Source organism: Lagopus muta, chromosome 4 (genome assembly GCF_023343835.1).
Source record: "Lagopus muta isolate bLagMut1 chromosome 4, bLagMut1 primary, whole genome shotgun sequence".
NCBI classification, from domain to species: domain Eukaryota; kingdom Metazoa; phylum Chordata; class Aves; order Galliformes; family Phasianidae; genus Lagopus; species Lagopus muta.
Window position 1 is genome coordinate 19,358,360 of NC_064436.1, and position 20,548 is coordinate 19,378,907.

The window sequence follows — 20,548 nt, forward strand, 5'->3', positions numbered from 1 at the left end:
ATACCCATATCAGGAGAAGATTATCCTTGGTGCCAGATTCCACTGTCTGCATCTGACTGAGTGGTTCAAAGGCCAAGTGTAGGAATTCCATTTTCAAAAACACTCTTTTTTTTTTTTGTTCTGTGGAAAAGTAGATCCCCAAAGCCATTACAGGCATGTTTAGAAAAGGGGGAAAGCGTCAAGGGAAATGCAACAACCCGATACCTGTCAAAAACTGCAAAGGTATTTAAAGAACATTAACAGCAGCACGCTTTGTGCTCTCTGTGGCTGCTAACAGATCAACTTCGCTGGGCCCCAGCTGACTTCAGAGCTCATCAGTTCTGAAGTGAAAGCTTAGCTGAGGTCTCTCAGCATGAGATGGCAGGACAAGTAGCAACAAAGGGAGAAAAGTGTGAACGTGTCACCGGGAGCAACCTCAGAAAAACATTAAACAACAAAAAATTTAAAATTGAGAAATGCTTGCAGAAAGCAAGTGTGCTTGTGTCATCTCATTCCCCCCCTCGCTCTAGAATGCCACTATGTTTGCAGAAATTGGCCTAGAGCATGGGGCCTCTATCAGTGTACAGCACACTGCCAACCCCTTTGGCCATGGACTGTCCAATGGAAGTGCTCAGATGGCTGAGCAAAGCAGCAGGTACTGACACACTGCTGTGTCAGACACCTTCTCCAAGAACAGAACTGTTTTCCACCACACTGTAGGTTTCAAATCCTAAACAAATGCTTTTTTGTACTCACTAATTAAATCCCTTTGGACACAAGTCAGGTGGGAGGGAATACCTCCTGCAAAGCAGCCAAAGGTGGGGAGAATAACGGTGCTAACTCCTATCCTCTAGAGCAAACTTAGAGTATTTCAAGTATACCAATCACACACACACGTATATCGGGCAGCTCTGTAGCAGGACATAGAGGAAAAGATAACGTGGGATTAAAGACATACTTATTGATTTGATCTGAGGAGCTATCCATCCCCATCCTGCCAAATGAAGCCAGTAACAACTGCTCTGCTTGACACCTCTTGGAATCCTACATTACTGCGCCCCGATGCCTTTGAAGCTACGCACAACCCTCAAAGGGTGGCAGCTAACCTGAACAAAAAGTGAACACTTCATAGATGAACTTTTCCTATACATATAGGTTGGCTGTACAACAGTGTATCCCAGACACGCAAGCTGAAAGCACGAGCTTCTAAATCTAACCTCTAGAGGGAATACTGCTGCATTCTAGAACGCACTGCTATAGTCTAAAATAATTTCCACAGAACACTGTATTTTTAATTATGTTTCCCATTATATTAAGTGTTGGGAGTCCTTAGTGTATTTCTTTTAAAATTCTTACATAAAAACAGTTAAAACATTCAGTTTTAACTGAATGTATTATATGGATTGTTTAAAATTAACCTGGAAAACATCAAAAGAAAACTCTGAGCAGTACCAGAATATATATTTCCAAATTCCAAGTCATGCTTTTTTTTCCTATCTTAAATAATGTTCAGACAAAATGTGAACAGGGAAAACAAACCATTTTTAATAAGGACAAAAATATTTCATTCTTTAATGATCTAAGAGAACACATCCCCAGAAGTTCCTACATAGATGCCAAAGCAAAAACTCCCACATTGCTTGTACACCTGCTGCAGGACAGCACACTTCCTCCTCCTCCATTGTTCAGCAGCTTTATTGTACGTCACGCTGAAGGAAAAAGGCTGCTCCAACACACCCTCCCCATCTCTAAGATCCGTAGCAGAACTAAAGATAAAACTGGGTGTTGAATGCTTCCTGGCAGATGTGTGCAGCTCTACACGTGCCAGTAATGCCATCTCAGGCATGTGCTACAGCTGGCACAGAAACAGTGCTGCATCTTTCAGAGCAGCTCTTAAAAAGGCTCCTCCTTGTGCTAGAAGACTCTTTAGCCTTCTCAGCTTTTACATATGTTTTCATAGATGCACTCCATACCACTAACCTCCATGCTATTTTTATGTAATTCTACAGTTGCTTAGTCATAAACATCGAAGACTGTTTGGATTCATGGAATATGAGCAGCAAAACAGACCCTGCAGGAAACCAGACATGATCCTATTTCTTACTGTTCTCAAAGCTAGGGAAATACACTGTCTAAAAAAGTCAGATTTGAGAGCCATCCTGAGTTGTATGAGTTACACTGTATTTCAATATTTCTTTTTTCCAACAAAATGGCTTTCCTTTCTTCCTCCAAAATTTTCATCTGAAAATGTAACTAATTGGAATTTTTGGTTGAATTAATCCAGAATTTCTTCCACGCATTTTTGTTAGGTCATAAAATCAGTTATTTACACAGCTCTAGCACATGACTGTTTTCACTTTCATGCCTTCATTCTCATTGATAAAACGTTCCAAAACACCAAAACAGTACACTGGTTTCTACAATGACGATTAATGAAAGGGTAAGTAAATCTACTTACTGAACACATCCCCTCGGGGCTTCTGAGGATCTATCTGTATCCTGTTATCATCTGTAGCTCCTTGGGAAGATGTAGTTTCAACAGGAACAAGCAAAGGATGTGTGGTGGTTATCAGAGGAGTTCTTTGTGGTGGCAGCGTAGGTCTTAACATTGTAGGTAGAGGTGGCGTTGGAGGTGCAGGCTTTGCCACTGGTTTTGTTACTGGCCTTGTTGTCACAGGTATGTACCTAGTGGTCAGCTTTGGTGTGGGTCGAGTTGTTGGCCTTGATGTGGTTCGAGTTGTTGGCCCAGGTGTGGGTCGAGCTGTTGGTCTGGTCACCGGCCTTTCTGTAACAAAAGCAAGTACACATGGTGGTCTGAGGGGCTGTTCTGTCATCCTGCATCAGGAATCCTATTGGTTATACCAGTGCCTCCTGTAGGAAGCACAGTGTGCCCTTGAATATGTGATATGAACCAGAAGGTTCAGCCAGTATCTTAGGAGTAACTGCAAAGAGAATAAAGATGGGAGCAAAATGGACTCCTCGTTCCAGAAACTTCAGAATATAATTCATTGCCATGAAGAGTCTGTTGAATTAATGCCTCTTCTGAATGTTTCCACTAACTAGTCACACACCTTAGCATCAACACTACTGAATTATCAGTACTTCTCATTACAGTATATCAGAGATGATTTAGCATGACCAAAGGCAGGCACACAGTGCCTACATCTTCCCAAGCATCAACTCTCTTTCAGTCAACAAAACTCACCCCGATGAGCTGTTAGTAAAATAGCATGGACATGAAGGTATATCTTAAGCTGTAAAACTTCACACATTTTTACTCAGAGGAAGTTTAGTAATACTCCAGTGTTACAACCATTTCAGTCAAGGCAGGTCATTTCAGGGCAGATACCTTTGGTTTAAGAAAGTACTTTTCAAGTCTTTCCACTTCTTTTAAACACTCCTCTTCATCTACGACTGTTTATCACTTTATAGACAATTAACTGAAGCCAACTAGCTGCCATTTAAATCTTTTCTTTGCTGAGCACCAGGAAAATGAGTGAATGGTGGTTTGTTTTTTGTTTAATCCTCCACAAAAAAGAGAAGATGAATTGAGCCCCACCTATAATACAGTGACACTGCCTACAATACCACCTTCCCCAGTATTTCATAAATAAAGGGTAACAAATTTTAGATTTATATCCTAAGGAGAGTTTCTATAGACACGAAATCCAAGAACATCTGTTTTGTTATTTGTATTTTACTGTTTGTTAATAAACCTTTTCATCCCACTAGAGATCTTAAAAGCCCCAGTAAGAATTCTACTCATTTATTTTGTGGACACACAAGTGTTTGAAGTATAACACAGAGCTGAAATTAAGATACTGCTTGTTAAACAATGAACTGTTTGAAGATAGCAGGTTAAAAGGTTTTCCATCTGCTTACTACTATTCTTTTGAATAGCCTGCTGTTTTTACCCTGTGGCGAATTAAAATATCAAATGTATCATAGGACTACGTCCCAGTAACATGACAAGTGTGTCTACATATAACATAAGCTATATAAGCATATATAACATATTTATATAAGCATTTGTGCTGTGAAAGATCACCATAGTGAGAGCATAGCCACAATGACTAAAGCCACAGTTAACAAGTTTGCAGCGGTACTGCTTGTTAGAAAGACGGGTGAGTCACCAACAACCAGAACCCACATATGAACACAGGGTGCTCAAAATGATCGTGCAGATAGAGCTGTGCAGTCCTGAGGGACATCGCATGTTAAGGAGCTAGAATGGCCTATTCTGCACCAAGAGGGATGACTGCTTCTCCTAACACAAATATGAATCCTCTGAGGAAATTCTTCCAGAGAAATCCTCTCAGTTCTGCTAAGATCTGGGGAGTGGACATGGCAAACTGTTGAGTGGGGCATGTTGCAGAGCATACGTAATAGCAGCATATGAGTAATATGTACCGTCTGACCAGACTTATCCCACTTACTCACTTGTCCTCATTGTGAAGCAACTTCTAGAATGAAGCTCTGAATAGGGTGAGATGAGTATCTTTCTAATTATGAAAGTGTCTGAGAGAGAGGTATTTTTATCAAAGCATGCTAAGACTCAAAACTCTGACCTTCATTAATTTTTAAAAATAGCTGAGATAAATGAAGCTTGATAGCATTATACCTGAAAAGGTACAACATAGGATTCATGGACACACGAATTTACTTTCCGAACTTCTTTTGGAAAAGGAGCTTTACATACGTATGCAGCTTGTTCCATTGTCTCTGTAGCCTTCTTTACATTTGCATTTGTAGGATCCTGGTGTATTGTAACATTGTGAATAACTACCACAAAGGTGCTGGCCAAGGGAACATTCATCTATATCTGCAACAGAAAGTTACATCAAAAATCAGAAGAAACCTTTCTTCCTGTTTATCTTTGCAAAAACATGAACAGTAGCACAATCATGAAAAAATGCAAATTTCAAGAAATTCAAAAGAACTGAAATGGAAAAAGTTGGAAGTTAATGTGGTGACTTCAGGAATATCCACATTTTAAACACCCAGGTATTAAAATGACTTTTTTTCATAAAACACTTCGTCTTTATTGTACCTATTGTGTCTAGATAGAAACTACATACATGACCTTTATATGTTTTAGGCCTCTGCACAAAGACTTCTCTCTAAAACTATGCTTAAACATAGAGCAATGCCTCGTTGTTTCTACACAATTGTTTTTGTTTGTTTGTTTTTCAGTAAAAAGGATCATACATTGGCTGAGGCAATGGGAAACTAAGGCAGTGGGATCAGAAACATCTCTGTTGAAGGGCATACACCAGCTGCATTCCAGTCTTGTGTGGAGACAAAGACAGGTAGGTTATTTACCAACCCTGTCTCCAGAATAAGCAGGTTCTGCAGCCTGGTTTGGAAGGAGCAGGGGTGTGCCCCAGGCACTGTTCTTTTCTTGGATCTTGGGGCACACAGTGGATCACAACTGCACGACAGCTCAGACACAGCTGAAGCTGACATGCTGCTCCAAACCTACAACTGTCTCTGCCCAGTGAAACCTGTGGGGATGAGTTCAGGCAAGAATTCCTGCAGCACCAGCACTGCTCTCCCGCTACCTTTCACAGGAGAACCAGTTGCAATAGGAGTAAAACATATGCTTCCAGTTTCACATTCAGTCTAGTTAGTTCTATTACCCACCCTTTCCTAAAATACAAATGCAGAGCAACCTACAATAACCTTCTTCAACATTCCAGCCATAAGCAAATATTCCTCTTTAAACCATTAATTCAAGTTTATAAAATACACCTTGGTTACACGCAGATAAGAAATATGGTGGTATTACCATGGCATTGGTATTTGCCTCCAATGTACATCAAGTCAAAGCCTTTATGACACCTGCACATGTAGCTTCCAAAAGTATTGACGCAGTGCCTAAATCGCGGGCAGATAACTCTCCCAGTGGCACATTCATCAATATCTGTGGAAACAGAGGAACTGCATTACTTTTAGTAACAGGTAAAATGCAAGCTATACCACCCACATGAAACTGTTTCACATTGCAAAAACTGAAGAAGAATAGCTAAAGTACTTCTGAAAATGTTATTTTGAATGCAAGGTGGTCTGCCAGCAGTAACACCTGAGCAGTTCTAGCTGTGTCACCTCGGTTTAGCTCTTAACCACATGCCCAGATTCTTACGGTTCCCATGCCAGAAGCCTTCCCAACTCCCTGTGAGTGACAAGAGAATGCCTTCTTCAAGGCCTGAAAATATTCATCCTTACACTGTAATGGTGTTTGGCTGAAGAAAAGCTATGTCACGCACTTGTATGACTTTTCTCCCATTAAGCCCTGCATGGTTATTAAGATAGCACTTGGATATCGGTGAGAAATATTAATAAAAAATACCCCAGTAATTGTTTTTCCAAATATGCCTGAAACATTGTTCCTGTAGCACAGGCCATATGTACCTACTACATCATCATGTGATAGAAGGTCACTTGCTTTTATAAAGATCTCAAGCATCTGTAATCCACGGTCTGCTCAGTGAGCTTATCAGAAACTCTCATCTGTTCAGGACTTGCTCTCAACAAGGAGTTCAAGCTGAGGCCAAGGGTGCAATGTTTCTGGGTCAATCACTACAGGCCAAACACTTTGTCTGCCGCTTTGCAAGTTCTTACCCTGCACCGTAGCTGACCCCTCTTTCATGGAGATGTGTGTAAGGTGACCTTCAGATATCAAAGGTGCTGAGACGCATGGCTTCTATTTGCTCTGCCAGCAGCACCTAACGTAGTGTCTCATCTAGGTAAGGACAGAGCTCTGAGCTGTGGGATGTTCATCCAGCATGACACTTCTCAGCTCCCTGAAGCTGCTGCTTCCTGCTAAGTACATCAGGCAGATGCCAACAGAGCCTGCTCTCACAGCGTGCAGGGCTCTCAGCAGGAAAGCAGGCTGATACTCAAAAGCTGCTCGCACTACCACTCATTCTCTAGCCCTTGAAAACTGAGCTGAAGTCTTCTTAGTATTTGAATCTACCTCAGTTCTTCTCTGAGGTAGGGACCTGCCACGCACGGCTGCGTCTTAAGCACACTGCTTCTGACGTTTGCTAGTTATCTGCAGGGCACAGTTCAGGCCTTTCCTCTGCACCTCTATCAGGCTCTTAATCTATGGGAAAGCAAGATTTTGCTCTCTGTGCAATTTTTTTTCTGAAAAAGGAACATTTCAGCTGCAAGCGTCAGGGCTGCAAAACAAAGTTGAGTGATTGATGCCCTCGTGAGAGAGGCCTGAATTTCCTTCTGTACAAATTCACGTATTTGCAAATTCGTGTAAGGAAATTAGCATGCTGGATGTTGTCACACTGTTAAATTTTCAAGGCAATAATACATCCTAAAGGTACAGGACTGAACTGCTAATCAATACTTTGTTGAAAACTGACATGTCTACTGCTCGCATGTAACATGGGAAGTGGAGTGGATGCTCTTTACTGGTAGGAGTAACACTGATCATTAGGCAGAAGACGGAAGGAAAGTGCTGGCCTCCTACAGCACTTGCACAGCACAGAGACGAGGGCTTCCTGCAAACCCACAGACCTGTACCACTTTGCCCCTGGCCCAAACATTGTAAGGAGGTTCCCCTTTGCCTGCTGCAGCAGGCTGTAGCTCACGCCTGCTGCCCATGAAAACCAGGCACAGAGGGGTGATCTGCATTCTGATCTCGGAATCAATGGTCTGCAATGGAGGCACACTCCCAAACCCAAGCCAGCGGCTGCTCTTAAGGCAAATACTACAAGCAGCACCCAATGACTGTCAGAGCCAGCGTTCAACAGGGAAGCAGGATTACAAACAGGATTGCTTCTGTCCTGCTGTAAGGCCGCATTACCAACCCAAGTACTAACTGAATATGATGCTGATTTTAAAATAATTTGGTTTTTGAGTTTACAAGGATGTATTTTTAAGTTTCCATCCACAAGCAAAACATCTAATGAGACTTTCTTTTGCAATGAAAATAATTATGGTTTTCAGTCCTCAAATAGCTACACATCTTTTAAAGCTAAAATGTATACCAAACCTACTCCAAAGAGCAGGGAACACAGATTTATTGAGTTGAGAGTCATTAATTAGTCAATCCCTATTTTCAGTGAATACTCTGCTGAATTCTTTTTTACTTCTTTGTTATCTATTTGAAATGAGTTGCTTTCCTACCTGAATTGTTTGGTTGCTCTACACTGGTTGGCTGGAAGGAACATTTTAACAAGAGAATAATCTCTGTAGGTTAAACTAAGAACAGAATAACGTCTAGAGGAATTTAAACCTGTGCTAAAAATAAGCATTAAATTCCCAGCTGTCTTTCAAACTCTGTTCAAACTAGGATTTCGTGAGCTGCAGTCAGTGCACACTTCAATTTTCTTACTACCATCTACAATGCTATTTTTCTACTGCATCTACACTGCAGCAGTGTCTGCACACTCCCTGGAGCACACAAACTCACCAACAGCAAATGGCTTGAGCACATGTCAGGAAAAGACAAAGCTCTAGCCACAAATAACTGTCATTCTTGGAGGCATTTACTGTTTAGCACAACTTAAGCTTGTCAGAGAAATTATTTAGAAAGAATACGTCCCAATCATTTTGTACCGAAAAAGGGAGATTGAGCGTTTTTTGCCCCATGAAGGAAAGCCATCTCTTGCTAAGACTTTAGCAGTACTTTAAAATTACACAGGAACATTAGAGAGTAGTAAGGGCCAGGGGCTTGGATGCCAATGAAACATGCAAGACTGGAGGAAAGCACTGGGGATCTCTGATGTAGAACACTTGAGAATAGCTGAGCAGTACATCTCCATCCTCATTAGTCACCTCTTGAAACTACATGTACACTGCATTCTAAATACACCTGATGAACTTTTAAAATGCATTCAGTGTAAGGATGAAAATTCTATGAGGAAAAAATATATATTAAATATTAAATCTGCAACTGATCACTCACCTATGCAGGTTCTACCATCAGGCCCCAGCTGCAGGCCTGGAGAAGGACAGCGGCAGCGCACTTCCCCTTTGAGCACATCACAGCCATACTGACAGTTTGCCATTGAGCAAGAAAGGGCACCTAGGGACAAATAATGGAACACGTTTAGACAATGACACTGACCAGTAACAGAAAATCACTGTGACCTCCGTGGAACTGAGACATGCTATAGTTACAATACCTGTAGAATTCCACAGGTAGTCATTCAGGCTTTAAAGAGCAAATGCATGTGGTTATAAAAAACAACAACAAAAACCAAAAATGACAACAATAGGAAAAAAAAAAAGCCCTACAACTGTAGCGAGTAATGGAATGTAGTCCTCATGAAGAAAATAAATTCCAGTATGTACTATATATAACATGTGCTGGACATTATCCACATTTTAAAATAGGAGTATCTTTAATTTGAGGTCATTTCTTTTCCCTTCTCTCTCCACACGCTCAGAATATCCACTTTTATGGGAGCAAGTAGGAACCTGATCTCCAGAGAGATGACAGTACAATTTTATACCAGTCAGACAACCAACATCTGCAGCTTTAATGATTTTACATTTATAAGGACAAAATACAACAGAGCTGCAGGTGTCTTGCTGCAATGAAAATGGCAAGCACTTCTCCCTGAAGGCCAATTAACAGTGATTTACAGCACTGAAGAATGCTTCTGGGAAAGCTTATAATAAAACTAATAAAATTAAACTATTTGCTTCTGGTTTGTTCAGGCTAATTTCATTAGGGAAAAAAAAAAAAAAAAGCAGCTCAGCTCAATTTGTACAAGTGCCTACTTTCTAGCAAGATAAATCTTCTAGCATGGGACACAACTTAATTTCATACAAGTTTCCTGGGGAAACCCAAGCAGGAGCTTTGATGAAAAAGAAAGCACCAAGCCTTGCCGTACTGGAGCAGGTTCCATCTGGCAGAAGCATGTAGCCGTTCAGACAGTAGCACTTGTAGCTGCCGTAGGTGTTCATGCAACGGTGTTTGCACGGCCGGGGCTTCAGTCCACACTCGTTTAGATCTGAAACAAAGAGTACAAGGGAAGGGGATGGGGGAAAAAAAAACATAGCAATTATGTGTGAAAAGCTGATTAAAACAAGTTCCTTGAGAAAGAAGGAAAAATATGGCAATTAGCTCTACACGTGCAGTCCAGCAAACGTCCAGAACAAAGTCTACAATGTACTGTTCTGTCCTCCTGCCATGTGGAGTATGTACTTCTGTTTCTAAGGTACCTCTTCATAAAAATGAGTAAAAAACAAAGAACTATCATTAAGTTAAGCACTGGCAAATTTCATTAGCAAATGTAGAAGTGCAGACTGCCCAAATCAGAACTGTAGAGAAGAGAAGAAGCACACATCACTGCTGCAGTCACTGCTGGAGTGCGTCTGAAAGCAATTTGGTGATTTGCTGTCATGCTTCAAAGTCAGTTGCAGCAGAAAGCAGAAAAGCTGATGAGAATCTCCTTAAAACAATCCCTTGGAAAAAAAGTGTTTCTTATCATCCAAGAAATGCTGAAAAAAAGTACATGTGACACCAGTGATATTTTTCAAGGACTACTGTTAAAGGTTATTATTTCAGATTTATAATACAGAACTCATGACTTTAACTGAAAATACTAAGCCCACAAGAAAAGATGGAGTCAGGAATTCCTTCTCTTCCAGGACCATATGTTGATGTGATTGGTAGACCAGAATAATTCACTACAGAACTTAGCTATTTGTGCATGGATCACTAAAGATGACAGCACAGGTGAACACAATAAATATACTCACAAATCCAGCCAGCAAGCACTTAACTAACGACTGGTCCTTGTGTCCAGTACTGCACAATGCCACTGGAGTGCTGTTACAATAACAGCAACTTATTTCCAGGAACTTTGCAAACAGCCATCGCCACTTTCCCTTCCATTATGATCAATGTGATGTCGAGCAATCAAGAGAAAAATAAACACATTGTACTCCAAGTCACTGATATGATTCAAAATCAGACTCAAGGATTCTGTTGATGCCTAGAAATGAGCACTGTTAATGCTGCTGCTGTTTCTGAGAGTTCCAACAGTGTTTGTGCGAACGAAAACAAATCTTTGGAGCTACTTTGTTTTCATCTTCACAGAGCCAAGGAAGAGCAGATGTCATGCAGAGAAATGTCTCCCACATCCCACAGCCTTTCTCCACCTGACCTCATCTTCCATGGTCCTGGGAAGAGCAGCAAGTTTCCCCTTCTGTTGGAACAGACTAATAGGGTTACAGTTTCTACTTCCTCCCTTTGGAAGGCTGAACAAGATCTTCCTGAAGTTTACTTCCTCCCTTCGGAAGCCTGAAGAGCAACATGCACTCCTACAGCAGTGAGGAAGACTAGGTGAGCATAAGCATGTCTTCAGCAAGGAAAAGCTGCCAGGAGAGATGAACCTGTGTCTTGGAAACAAGGACGAATGGCCTCCTCTGCAACCTTCCTGCAGAGCATGCATTGCAGAAGCAGCATCCCCTCCCAACGCTCACTCTTCAGGAGTCTGAACACATTTCTGAAGTTGCTAGGAGAGCATACTTCTCCCAGCAGGTACCAATAGCAGAGAATCATAAATTGTACTGCCCTGTTAAAAGAGAAACAGATGTAGAAGAGATGTACATTTCCTACTGCGAAACAGGGATCTTCAGCTAAGAGTTGACAGATATAGGCACAGGTCAAATGGAAGAGCAACAGACGATGATGATGACAGTGGAGGACAATTACTCTTAAATTTTTTATTCTTAAAAAAAAAAAAAAAAAGACAGAAGAATGCTTAATTATTAACTGGCAAATATTTGGGGGAGCAAAGTTCTCTAGGTAGCACAGCAGGCTGCTTTTTTTCCTTCTGTGGAACTTCCTCTGACAGATATTATAGTTGTACTAATGTCTCGCTTACACTTCCAGAACTTCTTACCCTTAACAACAGTCTCTCACAGCTGCTTCCAGAACTACTACACAGATCAAAGTTGAAAGGCTACTAATGACTGTTCTCAGTTTAAAATCTGCTGCCCTCCATAATGCATAGATTGCGCTGTGACCCTTAAATAACTGGAGTCCCACCTGAATAGTACACCACCATTTGGTACAAAATATTCTTAGTACAGAAATGAAAGATCAGGTGTTGACAGACAGAGACACTCTTGAGAATAACCTAATCTTAGAAGGCAGATCAACTGTGTTACACAGGTTTTGTTTTCAAAATTTTGACTAAATTATTTGTTCTCTGCATTCTATTTCTGCCTGTGAGCAAATGTTGTCGCATCAGCTTTTGACCCCTTTGATTCAGGTCTAAAAATACATAGCTGTGAATAAAATGCCTGTGCCTTTAAACAGTCTGATTTTTTTAACCTTGGCTGACATAACAGAAAGCTAAGGTCACAAGGCATCAGAAATAAGCTGCTAGCGCAGCTCCACTTAAATCTAAAGCTCACGTGTCATGGGCTTTCACTTCAGCCTTTGACATCAGCTATTGAAAGATGTTATTAACCTTATGGAGTCAGAAGCAATGCCACAGTTCAGGAAAACAGCACTGGCAGTGCCCCGGCTGCTTAAAAGCAAAGCCACATTCCAAGCAGGTTGCATTGAAGCGCTCTGCCCAGCCCCTTATTTTCCCTGAAGTGCAACTTGTCTTTTACTTCTTTTCAGCAACGCAGGCACGTACTCGGAAACCACACAGCAAGCACGCTCAGCTTCCTAACAGGTATATTGGATAATTACTGGCAGGTCTTGCAGGTTCTTTAGACAGGCCTGTATGAATATGCTGACAGCTCCCTTTATCTACCCCTGTGTTCCCATAATCTGCAACAGCATGCTTCCCACAGAAGAATTCGGATGTACTGCACATAAACAGGGGGAGCACTGCAACATTCCTGCTATTAATATACTGTCTGCTTCAGATGTGTTTCTTGTTCTATAAGTAAGGACTGTTTCTTTCAAGAACAGGTTCAGGCTCCTGTTAGCGGTCAAATAATCAGCTATAGCAACATACCTCTTGAACATATGCTACTTTTAAAAGGTCAAGTTACTTACCCAAAGATATCAACTGCATGCTTCAAACAACATCTATAGAGACATCTCAGTACAAGTGCATCAAAAGAGGCGAAGAGAAAACAGCAGTAGTTTCCTCTTTAAAAGAAGTAAACTAACATGTATTAAATGCATAGGCTAAACTTTCACATTGGAATTTAAAAATGTTAATCGTTTTCATAGCGTTGGCCCTTAGGAATCCCTTTAATTTCTTTGCAGGAATCTCCATTTGTTGTCCCACACCTGAAGTTTTGCTGTTGAACTGCTGATGCTGACATGTTACTACAGTTACTACAATTACACAGTACAAAACCAGCATTCTTACTTTCCAAGTAACAGAACACAGTAGTGCACATAAAAGCAGACTGAAAGCTTTAGGCACTATGGAAAGAAGCTCCAAAACAGAAGCAAAGCTGCTGAGTGCAAGTATTTAATTTTTAAGAAAAGAAATTAAAATGTGAATGAAAGGAAATGACAACAGAGCTACACTGGCAAACCTGGGGGCACTTCTTTGACCACTGCACAGCCTCACACTTCATCATGGATAATTACCAAATTTAGGGCACACTCAGCAGGGTCTGGGCTCCCCCACTCCACCAGCCACTAACCGGGCCGAACCAGCCCGCAAACAGCTGGTGAGTACATAAGCACTACTTCCTAGGAAGGCACAGTGCACTCTGCTATTTTCTCTATAATTAGTTCCTGCAAAAGGCTGCAGAACTCAAATCTTTTCTGCCTTTTTCTGCCTACTGGCCAACTTGAATCAGAAAACACGTCAGGTATCCAATAACAAGTTTACTCAGACTGAGACAACCAGCGACCCAACACAAAGTCAAGGATTTAACTATCACTCATACTATAAAAAAGTAGTTCAAGCTGTCATTCCCAGCAAGCACCAACTTCTGCCTCTATTTGAGCCAATAAACAATTCCCATCGTTCTGAGTTCACAAAGGAGCTTAGAAATAACTTAAGTGCAGATCCTGAAAGACGAGCAGAGGACAGAAACAAAAGCAGGTTACAACACTGGGTGTGATGGAGAGTCAAGACATTTTAGAATAACAGACACGTGGTATCAAGGGAATACAATCAGTTATTTGCTCTGCATGCTAATGACACTGCAAGTTCAGCCTTTGCATCGCAGCCATTGGTCCATTAGCCTCCACCCCCTTTGCAAGAGATTTATTATCATTTCAAGCCGTGCAGGTAGAAGGAGCACGCTGCCTGAAATACAGGGACCATCTCACCCCTTGAAGGTGTATTTCTTGAACGATGCTCCAGGGGGCGGAATAGATGTGCTTCACTGTTCTGACCAGGTGGACTTGAATACAGTTGCTCATCTTCACATGATGAGAAGAAGGCATAATTAAAAAACAAAATGACCAAATCTTTGCAATATGCAAAACAGATGTTTTATATTCTTCACACGAAGACAACCTTTCCCAGTCACACGAAGAAGCCTGCATACGCTTGTAAAAATGGCAAGCTTGCAACTATTCACATTTGTCTATAAAGATAGGTCTTAATGAAGAGTTGGTATCAATTTACCGTTCAACACATCTTGAAAGAAGCTTTAGTTTCGTTCTTACTGCTATAAACTTGAGAGCTGGCACGAGGGATTTTCTTTCAGAATGTTCTTTTCTTTTCTCCCCTTAACTGCTTATGGCTGTTAACCCGATATTAAAAAGCTAGAAGGGAAACACTAAAGTTACTTGCAAGATTTGGGCAATTTCACTGCCATTTGGCTGCTGATGATAGCAGTGTAATATGAGAGAGATAGTATCAGCTATCCTAATTCCTAAGTGACCTGAAGTGAGTGCCTGGTCTAGTATTAAATGGGGAGGTTGGTGGCCCTGCCTGTTGTGGGGGGGGCTGGAGATTCATGATCCTTGAGGTCCCTTCCAACCCAGGCCGTTCTGTGATTGCCACTGGAAAAGGACCAGCCTTCAGGCATCCTCACACAGTTGCAGTGCAACAGTTCTGCTGTGAGATTCCGTTGTTCTCTTGGATTGACCCCTGGTACATGGCTTTATCTTTGAGGACCACAAATAGATGAGATGTAAAGCCTGTTTATCAGCACTCACATTTCATAGCCCAGCACCATTCACATATTCTAGAAAGACTTCCACCTCCACAGGGAAATTCCAACATTTCTTCTGCCTATGCCATTACTTCGTTATTACTAATAATTATTCCAGAACAGAAAAGAAAAAGATGGCCTCTGGAGTGAACAGAATAGTTGCTATTTTAAAGTACAGTAACACAGATCACATTTATCCTGTACATAAGTGGGCTTCATGGGATGCCTACAGTTCTAATCCACCCAGTTGTTACACTGGGGGTGGGGCTGAGCTGTGCTGTAGCCCCCTTCCCAGCCATACATTCAGATATCCTCCCAGCAAAAGCAGACTCTGCATCAAGCACACACCATTTGGGTCTCAACCGAATGTGGAATTAGCACATGGCAGGAATGCATAATCCAACCTCAGGAACAGCCATCTGAGGTAGAACTGATATAGGCTGTAGTGACTTGATCTGACTGATGGATGTCTGCGACACTGTTGTCAGCAGGAATCTCAAAAACCTCATGGACATCTGCCACAGCAACTTTGTCACCAATACCATGCACGAATGTCTGATTAATATAACCTACAGTGAACCAAGATGCTAATTCAGTAAAAGAAGGCTTCATCTTTTCAACTCTTATTTACACAGTGCAGCTTATCGCTAAGCTACCCAGTTCAGGCGTAGAAACAAAAAAAAATGATAAAGTATTTAAGAAATCATTTTTAATTGAAGAAATACTGTTTCTCTATCAAAACCTGAGAATTGTGACCTTATGAAATAACAATCCTGACCACGAGATTCAAATTACTTGATTCAGATTAGGACAGCATGTGGATACACACTTTATGTTAATCTCATTCATTTCACCTGAACAAAAGCAATTGCTTTCCTTGTATCATCCCACTGCAGATGCCATTTTCTCTACAGATGTCAGTCTCAATTTCAGAAAAGCTACAGGAGTAGCAGGCATGGTATATGAGTTTGTTATCCTATGCCTGCAGGCAACATACGCAGCATTTGCAAGGGTCAACAATATTTCTGTGATTTCACAAGCAAATTCTCTTTCTTGGACGTCACTTTCTTACCTTGGTTGCACGTTTTTCCAGTGTATCCGGGATGGCACTTGCACTTGTTTGGCCCAATGCATTCTCCGTGTTTGCATCCTGGTTGGCATATAGCTGCAAATAGAACACCACTCATTATTCTTTGGTTCCAGTCATGACTGACAGTGCATTACTTTAAAACAAAAGGCAATGACCTAACAAAAATAGTAGCATTTATGTTCCTCCTTTAAGCACCTCTGTGTCTCAAATACCACTGTTTGAATAACAAGTGCATTTTCAACAGTAATTGCCACCCCAATACGTGTGGGACTCACTAGCATTCTATTTTGGTACAACAGGAGGTTGTGCTGTTGCTGGCATATTAAGCTCCCTTAGTAGCTCACCAGCTTGCACACACACTGCCTTCACTTGCTCTGTGTATGTATGAACTGTGGTTCACGTCATTAAATTTGGTAAACTGGAAGATGCCCTAGCTTTTCTCATTCTGTGAGAGAGTGCAGATGTAAAATTCTGGTGAGCTTACTGTTTAAGTAAGGCAGACACAAATTACAAAGAAAACAGAGGGTGGCATAACTCAAATACTCTGTAATTAGGATTTACTATTTACCCTGACTTTAATTTTCTAAACTGTCAGTATCATTTGCAATTTGCAAAGTCACTAACTAGACCCAGCTGTAATATTCATTGATCTGACAACAGTCTGTATTATAAAATTGTGTGTACTAAGGATCTATTTGAACAGAAATCTGTCAGAAGGCACTAGCTTGCATTCCAGCCAGGCTGTTCAACAGGGCTGAATTAAACAAAATTAAAACAGAAATGAGATTAGTTGCAGCTGTGAAAGAACTTTGCAAATACATCTCTAATGATCCAAAGCCTTTTCCTTAAGAGTCAAAGCATCCGGAATCAGCAGTTCCCACAACTGCATCCACAGAAACAACAGTTAGCACAGAATGAATTTGGTTCAGTTCAGGGGCTGTATTTGCTCTCTCCTCAGGGCATTTTTTGTTTAAAAATCAGACATATGCATCCTGCGATCCCCAGAGAACAGAAGACTTTGTTTTCTATCTGTAGTACTGCTCTTGGTGGATCTTCCTAACACTGCTGCATCTCTTTTAACTCTGTCTTTGAGAATTTGCTAAAAAGCAACAGAGAGGGGTGGTTTTATTTAATGCAAGATGCGTCTTTCCTATAAACACTGGCCAGAAACAAAGACACGGGACTCAGATTCACCAGCTATCTAATGGAGTTTCTTTTTCTGTGAAAGTAGCTGCAACAGTTCAGTAAACTATAGAAGGTAAGTTTCAAATGCATGCCCTTGGGTAACAGGCAGAACTGTCAGGGGAGCAACTGAGAGATCACAAAATTCTACAGCACTGTAGTTGGAAACAGTTGCTGCTTTTTTAATCATTGCAGTCACAAACAAAGAACTAGGCTCTGTTTTAAGGGCTAATTTAGATGCCGTATCTCTTGTCTTCCTAATATCATAAGCCCTACTCTACCTAGAGGTGATGATGGAAAAAATGAAGAGCATGAAGACCAACCTCATCATTGGGAAAAAAGAGATACGATATATCCATACTAGTAACAGAAATGACTACAAATATGTTTGCAAGAGCTTCCATAAAGTTTCAACTGTCCTTCAAAGAAAATCCATACTGTAAAGCAGGACCCAATCAGATAATACCAACTTCTTAGAAGAACACAAAGCACCATCAGCTAAATAACAGCTTGGAATGAAGTGGTAAAGTTCCCTGAGAGAACCTGCTGCAATTTTAGTTTAGCTGACACTAAAATGCCTTTCTCTCCTCAAATGCATGAAGCATACGTTAGCAGCAGCTCAAACTGCAAAAGGATGATCTTACAGTTGAAGACAAAAAGACTTCACAATTTAGAATTTAGAAATGGAAAAGTGCATCTAATTCAGAAGATCCAATATTTTTCAGTATTCTCTCAGTCAACCAAGTAGGACATTGTACTAGACAAAAAAAAAACCTTCAGTAGCATTAATAAAAAAATCTAAAGCAAATTACATAGAGCAACTAATTACAGACAGAAGACATGGGTGATGGGATCTGTGGCATCCTCAACAGATGACAGCCTAATACACGTTAACCAGCTTAGCCCCATAGTATTATCTGCAATATTTGCTGTCCTGTACGACAGGTGGGTAAGTCCTGATCTAGACTATGTCCTATTCCCAAGATAAAACTCAGAAGAGCACTTAAGTCTTTTCTGTTTTCAAAAGTCTCAGTTAAAGGAGATGTCAGTGCCTCAGCAGCGCACAGCTTAAAAATCCCTACTCTAACGACTGCCTAACCACTATCCATAAAGCCAAAGACATTACAAAATGCTTTCTGCGCATAAACAGGTATTTGGAAACCAACTTTTGCTGCCAAACACAGTTCTTGAAGAAATCTCTTTTATTAGAATGTATTCACAGCCACTTGAGCGCTACACAACTTAAATACAGCATTCTATTCAATTTTAGTTCCATGTCATAACGGAAGAACTTCCATATAAAAGAGAAAAGCATTTTGCAGCAAGCTTTGCAATGCATGTAATTCAGCCAACACCTCCAAACTTCACAGCATTTACTACAAGGAATCAAATCACTCTCACCAAACTATTTACATGATCACCTTGTTTCAATCTTTTCATTTTAAGTTATTTTGGGGCCAGACACAAAGACTTGCTCTGTCTCAGTTCCCACTGACTTTAATGGGAGGCAAGGAAGTATCCTTCAAGCCTTTTATTTAGCCAGAAATCTAACAGAGTACCTATTTTAAAGGTTGGCAAGAACTTTCTTCCAAAATAAGATGATAAATACTGCATTTTAAGTTTCAAGCAAAATTCAGGACAAATTAAGCCCTGTAAAAACAATAGGGAACTGAAACATGAGTGAGTGAATTGGGTTTAGAGTTGTTTTTGTGGGTTTTTCTCAAGCGTGGGAGAGAGAATTCCTGTGCAACGCATATGCTCTCAGCATGCGGTACGCTTGCATAAAAGCTCGAAGCCAGCCATCTTCCCAGACACCAGGAACAGCTGGTGTGCCTGAGTACGACTAAATCATTCTGAATTATGATTTTTTAATTGCTGCATAAGTACTTCAATGAAGTATACATTCAATTTGTTCATTATGGGTCTGCAGTGTTGGTGGTGGGAGGCGTTGCTGTCGGTTCTTTCACCTTTATTTTCTCCCTGCACTCAGCTCCCTAAAATGTTCATGTTAGTAGTTGATTAATCCATTACCAAGTGCCGCTTGGTGCAGTCCTAACAAGACAGTCACACTGCTTAATTCTTACCTAACTCCTTCGTTAGAGATCAACAATGAAAAATCCTGAACTTGCATAGCGGAGTGTCTCTACCATCCCAATTCTCATCTGCTTTTCTAACACTTTGAGCCATGTCTTCCAGCAAAAGACTATAAAGATGTGAGGGCACTCCTGAATGCTATAACACTTTGCTCTGTTCTGCTGCTGAATTTGTTCCATAATGTTAACTCCTGATTCCACACACCTTCTTTCTTTGACTGATGTCCACAAGAGTTTCTCACTGACAGAAGTTGCCCTCAAAAGTTGCTCCTTCTGCAGCTCTCCACTCACATCAAAATGCCAGACCACACGCGTTCAATCTGTTCTCCAACCTCTATTTTCAACTCTGAAGTCAAAACTGTACAAGAATGCCTGCATCTGAAATAATCTGTGTTGACCATCTGCCTTGCTTCTCTCTTTCCAAGTAACACATAGCTCCTTTTTTATCCTGATCCCAAATCCCAATTTCTTGAAATTCATTTTGCCCAAACACAGGAAGTAATTTATGCATCAGCCCATAGATTATTACATACTATTCATCTTCACAAACTCTTACAGTTACATATTTCTTCTTTGCTCCATCACATACAAGCACAGAGGTAAGCACAGAGCTCAACCTCAAGCTACCCCTACATAGTTATCAGCAGGTGGTAAAACCATGCGATAACCATAACTCACATTACAGAATTACTATGGCAAAAAAAAAAAAAAAGCTTCCCAGCTACGTGCACAAGCAGTCACAATATACATCCCTGCAGAGTTCAATAAGCTTGATTACAGTCAGCAGGTATCAACTTTCAGATAATTTCACATGCAAAACATTCCTTACACTGAAAGATAATAAGAGTGCCTGACCAACTTCTGTAACTAGAGACTGATAATAACATCAGATAAAATGGTGACATATTATGTCTGAGTTGTGTTTCGCTGTTTGCTGTTTTGTTTTAAGTGACTTGCATTTATTTGTAGTGTTCATGTTAACAGGTTAAAATGCACAAAGCTTCTACCTACAATACATAGTTCCATTAGATAAGTGGATCCTAATCTTACACACATAACTCTCACCTTTGCCTGCATAAATTGGTTACTCAGTTTGCACATATGATTGTGGTAATGGCACATTAACATGACAAACTGC

The 20,548-nt window shown here is 40.8% G+C and overlaps 1 protein-coding gene across 4 annotated transcripts in view; it reads right to left on the minus strand.

Moving 5' to 3' along the window:
- The window catches only part of NPNT (nephronectin), a 41,699-nt gene that overhangs the window by 11,219 nt on the left and 9,932 nt on the right, over positions 1 to 20,548 (minus strand). For 2 of the 4 annotated variants that reach the window (XM_048943363.1, XM_048943362.1), the window contains 7 exons: positions 16,118 to 16,210; positions 14,213 to 14,305; positions 9,837 to 9,956; positions 8,903 to 9,022; positions 5,768 to 5,902; positions 4,679 to 4,801; positions 2,438 to 2,764 (listed from right to left, as the gene is read on the minus strand). In XM_048943363.1, the coding sequence (XP_048799320.1) occupies positions 2,438 to 2,764; positions 4,679 to 4,801; positions 5,768 to 5,902; positions 8,903 to 9,022; positions 9,837 to 9,956; positions 14,213 to 14,305; positions 16,118 to 16,210 (1,011 nt within the window). The remainder of the gene's footprint in view (positions 1 to 2,437; positions 2,765 to 4,678; positions 4,802 to 5,767; positions 5,903 to 8,902; positions 9,023 to 9,836; positions 9,957 to 14,212; positions 14,306 to 16,117; positions 16,211 to 20,548) is intronic. The other 2 variants (XM_048943366.1, XM_048943364.1) reach the window with 1 other exon arrangement.